At 27.1% G+C, this 8,110-nt stretch overlaps 2 protein-coding genes across 5 annotated transcripts; one reads left to right on the top strand and one right to left on the bottom strand.

Annotated features, from left to right (window-relative positions):
- Window positions 1-456: 456 nt before the first annotated feature.
- Cype (cytochrome c oxidase subunit cyclope) lies at window positions 457-1,629 on the bottom strand. Its single transcript, XM_083098459.1, has 3 exons — window positions 1,469-1,629; window positions 891-1,048; window positions 457-651 (listed from the first exon to the last, which is right to left on the bottom strand). The coding sequence occupies exons 2-3, from the start codon at window positions 1,046-1,048 to the stop codon at window positions 579-581; spliced, it is 231 nt and encodes a 76-aa protein (XP_082954585.1). The 5' UTR covers window positions 1,469-1,629; the 3' UTR covers window positions 457-578.
- Window positions 1,630-1,677: 48 nt separating this feature from the next.
- On the top strand, window positions 1,678-8,099 carry LOC145971121 (uncharacterized). 4 transcript variants are annotated; one of them, XM_083098440.1, is made up of 10 exons: window positions 1,678-1,948; window positions 3,034-3,217; window positions 3,293-3,532; window positions 3,609-3,848; window positions 3,965-4,060; window positions 4,133-4,407; window positions 4,507-4,605; window positions 4,693-4,966; window positions 5,064-5,308; window positions 5,387-8,099. In XM_083098440.1, exons 2-10 carry the CDS (start codon window positions 3,077-3,079, stop codon window positions 5,544-5,546), a joined length of 1,770 nt encoding a protein of 589 aa, XP_082954566.1. In that variant the 5' UTR covers window positions 1,678-1,948; window positions 3,034-3,076; the 3' UTR covers window positions 5,547-8,099. The 4 variants fall into 4 exon arrangements, with proteins under 4 accessions (XP_082954566.1, XP_082954567.1, XP_082954565.1 ...); XM_083098441.1 differs by lacking the exon at window positions 1,678-1,948 and adding an exon at window positions 1,992-2,365; XM_083098439.1 differs by lacking the exon at window positions 1,678-1,948 and adding an exon at window positions 1,992-2,415.
- The last annotated feature ends 11 nt before the right edge of the window (window positions 8,100-8,110 follow it).

Here is an 8,110-nt window from a genome sequence, read left to right as displayed (position 1 = left end):
ATCTGCTTTCTCGCGAATGCAAAATATCGTCGAGTTAGCTTAATATTTGCCGCGGCTCCGTGTCAATTTTCGTCATGTAACATACGGATAATTGCGCTTACCATGCCTAATAATACCGTCATTTATATTTAATTAGAATTATAATTAGAATTTATATTAAAAAGAATGCTTAAATATTAAGGCTGTTGCAAAGTTCAAATTTAAATTGAATGATAAATCTAAATATTTTTACGTACCTAAGATATCATAGAGTTAAAAAATTCCTATAAATATGGATATAAAGCTAACGAAATCAAATCATTGAAATAATTTTTACGAGAGCATATTTGTATATATTGCATCATAATGCGCTCTCATAAATATCTTAAGATGTAAATTTAGTTAAATTAAATTTAAAATTAATAATCGACTGAAGTAAAACTAGCTCATAATACTGTACTGAAAAATTTATGTATGTATAATTCTATATTAAGTTTATTTATTATATATTGAGATATAATATATCATTTTGAAGAAGACTATTTCTTCTTTGCTCACATCTTTTTAAGTTCTTGCCTCTATAATAATTTATGAATCTTCTATTTAGGTTTATAAGACTGCATAAGACCAGCTTCATTCATTATTTTTAATTGTTTCTCTGGGTCATAGGTCCTGCAAAGTAATTTTAAAAATTTTAGAAATGTAGCTAAAAATTTTAGAAATGAATAATTTGAAGATCATATAGATATATAACGATTCTTATTGTATTAATGAAATTAGAAAAAATTATAAAATAATAATTTACACAAATTATTGAATAGCAATAATTTATAAAAGAAATTATGGAATAATAGCAATAATTTACAGACAAAATTATAGAATAACAATTTACATAAAATTATAACATATACTTGTAGAAATCGGCGTATCTCTGTTTCCTTTTATCACAGACAAATACTTTGAACAATCCCGCTATGATGACGCCAGCTGATATCGCTACTATAAGATTCCTTTTGATCTGTGCCGCATAGAGAGCACGCAGTTTTGGTTTTGCCAGTTGAGCAGACATCTGAAAATTATTCATATAAAAAATCTTTTATTCAGATTCATTTATTTAGACAAATGTCATTAATATTGGGATTTCAAAGTTACAACAAAGTTGTCGAGTAATATTGAATATTTTACTATTAAATATAAGATACAGCACTTATTTTTATCACTTTTTGATATAAAGTTGCGAGAAGTGTGTAGCTTTCAATCCTCTAAGACTAAGAGATATAACGGTTGAAATATTTTTAGGACTTATAAAAGTGTTACAATATACAGTTTACATTTAAATAATGTAATATTCTATACTATATGTGACACGGAATATATATTATATAATGTTTCATGATACACACTTAGTGAATTCAGTAGTTCTCTAGAGAAGGCTTTATATATGAGTCCAACTAAAGATTATATTAATTAAATCAAAAATATATCTTGCCTTGAATAATTTCGTTTATGTCTACTAAAGAGCCGAACGCAGTTGAATCTAAAGAATATTTCGACCAATTTCAACAATTAGATAGATATCGACCGTCGGCCACAATATTTGATAGTGACGTCAAATATGTCGGTATTATACTTCAGACCTGTTTCCAAAGCACAATAGATCTCAGGTCTGTTCGTTTGCTGGCACTTCTCGGAATTTTTTGTATTTAAAATGAGATTAATGTGTAATTGGGGAGAGAAAATGTGATAAATCTGAGTTTTTAGAAAAAAGCAAAACAAACATACTAAATTTTTCATGTTTCTTTTTTTGTGTTTTGTAGAAACATGTGATGAAGGTTTAAAGTGAGAAAAAGAGGAATTAAAAGTTAAATGAGAAAGGTAAATTTAAAAAATTTGCATTTCCTGTATTTTCCACATTTCAAAGACGACAACATGGACATTCCATCGAGTGTACATAATTTGGTATAGATAGGTATGTAACAAAAATCCTTATTAAATTGGATACAGTCGACAAATCAAGATCATTGGCAAGGGAGTTGGACAAGTCAGTCTTAATGCGTCGAAATCGGACATTCTGTTTACGTCGTCGATGGTGGTTTTATGATCGAAATTAGGTGAACTCTCGAGTGAGGAATTTATCATCGAAAAAACTGGAAGCTGGACGAAATGCTTAATAAGAAAAAAGTTTCGTTTTTCATTCGACGTAATTGTTTGGACACGATTGATTTTTGATAGACTACATCGCTGAAGAATTGAGGTCGATACGTAACTTGATGCGACGTTTCGCTGCGCAGAACAAGCAAGTGACCAGTGACCAACACCAACAATGACCAGTGACCGACAGTGACAGCTGACTAATGTAACGCGACACTCGTCCTCGCGTCATTCCGTACGCTTGTACTTAGTTTGTACTCACGGCAAGGCCTGCACAATATATACGTACATAATATTGATTGATATTAATGGGGAAGAAACCCATTTTCCCGATAGGAAGAACTAATTTCTACTATTAAGTGTACGTGTTCATTATCAATGGGCATTGTATTTGTGCAAATTTTCTTTTGAGCATAATATAATTCAAACGTACAATATATACCTATAAAAATACTTGAATTGATATCATTGTTTTATCAACCAACTTATCTCTCTTTCTCGGTTTCTTTTTAATTTTACGATAGATAAATTTAAATAATATGTGATATGTGTAATCGTGTTTCAACACAATTTTTTTGTCACGCACAATAAACTTAAATTATTTTGTGCATAAATCATTTGTGCTGAAATTACAAAAAGTATAAAAAGAAGTTTTTTACAAGTTCATTTACTATAGATCTATAATATATTTTTTTTGAATTTTTATTAATTTTTATCTTCAAATAATTTCATGATTTTAGAAATAATATAAATTTTTATCTCTTGCCCATTTGTGTGTATGTTAAAAGATAATGTTACTTATTTTTAATATTGTCTATAATTTAAATGTGTGATGAAAAGAATTAAGATTAGTGAAAGAATTAAAATAAATGATTTATATTGAAGATAAATATAATTTTCCAGAAGTTGTATCAGAGCAGTTGCTCTGTATCTAGCGTATCTAGCGATGGAACAAATGATTGCAATAAGCACGCAAAATCCATTATCCATATTGGTTAAATTTGGTATGATGGCTTGGAACAACAGTTGTGGGATTGAAAATTGTTCTGGTCATGGAGAATGCCACAATGGAACTTGTTTATGCGAGGTAATAATTTTGTTTGCTACATTAAATTGTCCCAAAATTATATATAAATTTCATTGAATTTTTATTCGGTTTTAGATTCAATTTGATGGACCGGAATGCCATATTCCAAATCTAAGTTATTATGTTGCTTTTGCTACAATCTTTTTTTTATTAGCTTTTGTTTGTTTGATACAACTTGTCATGTGTATTGTCGCTGAATGGCAAAGAATGAAGGCACCATCATTTTTGAGAGCATGTAGGATTACTACTCAAAAAGTGTTATACTTTGTGGTTTTTCTTGCATCAATTATACGAGGCGCATATTTCACATCACCGGTATATACAGATAATTATTATACTTAGAAAAAGTATTTCTCATATATATTTTAATACATTTTTACTTTTTCTACAGACTGCTTTCAAAGAAGGCTGGTCTAGATCTTTGCTGTCAGCGTATTATCCATTGCTGTTAAGTGGATCATCATTGATTGTTTGTTTTTGGGCCGAGGTATTTCATCTTAGAGACATTCGATTGGACAAACCTCAGTTTTTATCAAAATCTTTTCTGGCTTTTGTTGTCTTCAACATAATAACATATTCCCTTCTATTAGCGGAATTTATTACAGCTCAAACATATTCACAACAAGATCAAGTAAGCAATAGAATGGAAAGTATAATTGAGTAATTTATTACAATAATTCATTGATTTGCATGTATGCATATTTGATCAAAATAAAATTACTTATTAAATTCTTTTTTATTTTTTAGAGTTTCTATACACATGTATTCAATGGCTGTTATGCAGTGCTCCTGTTCATTGTAGTGGTTTTATTCTTGATATATGGAGTGGAAGTATTTTTCAAGGTATATTTCTTTATATTGTAATATTTTATATTACAACTCTCATTCTTATTATTTATGATATTTTTAACTTAGGTTCGTGGTGGATTCTTAAATGAATATCGAGTCGCTTCCATTGCAACAAATAAACGTACAGCTGATGAAGCAAAGATCCAGGCTGAGGATCAAGTGACAGCAAAATTATTTGATCCAATTCCATCTACATCTACGACAGAGCCTTTACATATGCAACAAGTGAATACATCCCAATTACATCAATCAAGATTTGGATTACTTTCTCAAGCCTTTATGTTGTTCATAATTGTTGGTTTTCTATTCAGTGAGACTCTCAGTGAATTTTGGAAAACAAAGTAAGAAAACAAAGAGAGAAGTATATATTTTATATATGTAAATTATGCACAATCTTTTGAATTTATCTCAACTTATACAACTTATTCTTACGTTTTTAGAGTGCCATTGTACAGCAGGAATTGGCATGATGTTGTATTTCGTGTTATTGAAGTTGGTGTAGCGCTGTGGTTTCCCTGTGTTTTATGGAACTGCATGAGGTATGTGAGCTATATTTTTTATGTACATATAAAATTTTTTTTATAGTATATTTACATATATCTTTATTTTTTTCATTTTTATTTCAGTCCGGAACAATTATGGATTCTAAATCCGAAGCGTATATTGAAAAGATTGGATCTGGATCAGGGAAAACACATAAAAGAAATTGAATTGCAAGAAAAGAACGCATCTCAAGACACTGCATTTCTTCCTACAGATGAGACATCGATTAATAGCAAGGATTGTTGGATTTGTTATGACAGTGACAGACAAGATGCTGGTCCACTAATACAACCATGCCATTGTAGGGGTGATGTAAGTGCTGTACATCATGATTGCCTACGTCGTTGGCTCGTCGAGGTAAGATAGTTATAATATTTTATTTTAAATAAAAGTTGCTTCTCAAGCACAATGTATTTTGTAAATTGTAATTTTTTACGTTTTCTTCCTTCTTTAGAGTTCTGTTAATGCTGACAGCCTTATTTGTAAAGTTTGCAATACAAAGTACAATGTTGAACATGCCAGTCGATTAGATTGGCAAAATAGTTTAACTCCACGCCATTGTTTGCAAACTATCGCTATTGTTACAACGATGTGTGCGTCTTCTGCTGCTGCATGGGTAGTTATTCAACTTGTAGAAGGACCCATTATCAGAATGTTCGCAGCCGGAACTGCATTATTGATTATGTACGTCTGTATAAGGTAAGAGTAAATGCTAGCCTTTTTTAAAGTGTAACATTGGCATTGTTCAGTTTATACAGTTAAAATCGCTTTTTTCAGATTTTTGAGTTTGAACACTGTTGTAGCGTATCAACGAGCTAAAATCTCGTCGCTAAATATTGTTAACAGTGATAGTGAGAATAGTGGGACTGCACATGTTACGACAATAAGTCACACAATTTCTGTGGACTTAACGAAATCGGATATGGCTACAATATAATCTATACTTGCCATTGCATTACAAAACATAGGTATGCTTCCTGCTTGAAATAAATTCAAGATAGGAAAATTAAATAATAATGTGTAGATGTGCATATTTGGTTTTATAAGCATAAACATATATACATATAATGACTATGATTAAGACACAGTACGCTTTCAATCAGAATTTTCATATACTTTTTGTAAAATAATAAAGTTATTTTACAAAATGTAGAGAAAATACTAAAAAAAATGTACCATGTCTACATTTCATTGAAGGATAAAACAGTTGCCAAACTTTTATATTTTATGTTTTCTTATTATTTGATTATATTTCTAAATGTATAAAATGCAAACTAAGTTTGGATGTATAGAGATCCCATATTTTACATTATATATAATATATATAATATATTGCATTACAAAATATTTGCAAGATTTCATAAGAGATACATTATAACTCGAGTTATTTTAATTATTTTGTTAGTATATATGTATATCATATATTTCATATTTGTGAAAAGGTATCATTAGAATTTGTATATCAACTGTTTCAAAAAAATAGCTTTGAACTTAGCATATAGAGTACATTCATCATAGCAGTAATAGTATTCATCATAAGCAATTGTAATGTTTAAAGAGACAATGATTTTCAAAAGTAGATATCAGTAGGATATATAACATTATATCATTGGTGCAATTTATAAATAAATATTTATATAATTACGTGAATTGGATAATTTATATTAATTGAATTTATACTAATTGTTAACACTTATTTAATAATTTACAAATAAGTATTGAAAAGACGAGTGTTATATATCAATAGAGTGTTATATATAATAGTATATATAAGATCAGACATGCGTAAAATTTGACAAATAAATATTTTCAAAAATATTGATGAAAAAAATATTGTTAGATAAAGTTGTAGTATTTTATATAGTTGTCGAGCATATATACTGTTTAAGTATATTCTTTTTTATAGAATGTTTTAGAAAATTACAGGATCATTTTTTTTCTTGAAATAAGATTATATATTTTTTTGTATGCCTAATTGCACAATTCACATTGAAATAAATAATGATCATAGTTATTCAGTGATAATCATAAATAACGAAAATTGTATCATTAATCTTTTTTTGGTTTCACATAGGAAAAAGTTAATATCTAAAATTATACGCTATAAAATATTGCAACTTTGCCTAATAATGTTCTCAAATTATCACTATATTTGAAAGTATTTATTTGTCATACTTTAAGCGGTTCACTCTGCAGATTATAACATAAATAATAATATATATAATAGAGATTCTATCTTTCTCTTATATACATAAGATATATTTTTAAGAATATAAATAACATACCTTTTTTCTTTGATAAAAAAAAAAAGATAAATTTAATTTTACAAATTCATTTTTGTTTCTATCTTTTTTGTTATTAAAAGATGTATTATCAAATAACAATTTATATAACAATCTATATAGGCTCATAAAATACAAAGAAAGTTGTTATTCTAGATTGTATTAAAAGATGTAATAGTTTAATATTGAAATGTCTTTGTTATATAATGATGACTAACAATTATGACTAAAATTATATTATGTATCTTAAACAGTTAAATTAACAATTTAGTTACATTAAGAAAAATTTATATAATTACGAATATTATTTTCTAGAGTGTTAAAATTAACATTGTTCCCATATAAAGGCTTTTTACATATAATAGTTGTAGACAATATACTTTACACATAATATAATTCATAGTTCTACATATGTACACTATAAATTGATAAAAAGTTCTGAACTTCTCATTTAGAAATTTGTTTCTTCTATAACGTTTTGCATAAAAATAATGACGTATTATACTATATCATATATTATCATATGTAATTCTAAAAAGTCGATATTTTATTTTAAAAATAATTGAAGAAAATTAATACAGTAATGATTAGAGACCCCCCCATACTGATATTAAATATAAACTTTAATAAAAATGTCAGCTTATATTTTTTTTGTATAACTATATTCTCTGTAAAAGTATTTTAAAAAGTTCAAAAAATGTAGTATATATCATATATATATATATACACAAAATAATACAAGTATATATTTATATCATAACATGAAATGTGCAACAGTAATGTGCTCATCTATTGCAATAAGTAAACGAATGAAGTTCATTTTTATTCCTTAATATTCACTATTATTTTTATTATTTTATTGCTTAATAATATGTCAATTATATTAAAAGTTATATATTGATTACATTTTAGTGTTTAAAGTTATATCTGTTATATCATACTACAAATCAAAGTTATAACCATTAATAATATATTTTATTTGGTGGAAAGAGTGAAATTTGTTTGTTATAGTATGAATAAAACTTGAAAATGCTTATGTTAAATTAACATTCTCATAATACCAGTGTATCTTACATTTACAATTATCAAATTTAATAAATATATATCGAAAATTTATTAAACACAATAATAGTAATAAGCTGTGATAATATTGTATAATATATCTATATTAATGATTATGTAATAAAATAAATTGTAACAAAAACTTATTTTCCCTTTT

The sequence above is a fragment of the Camponotus vicinus genome, unplaced genomic scaffold (assembly GCF_025532165.1).
Source record: "Camponotus vicinus isolate PSW18456_S1 unplaced genomic scaffold, iyCamVici1.0 SCAF_4, whole genome shotgun sequence".
In the NCBI taxonomy this organism is placed as follows: Eukaryota; Metazoa; Arthropoda; class Insecta; order Hymenoptera; family Formicidae; genus Camponotus; species Camponotus vicinus.
The sequence above is the reverse complement of the archived record's forward strand: the minus strand, read 5'-3'. Positions and strand labels throughout refer to the sequence as shown.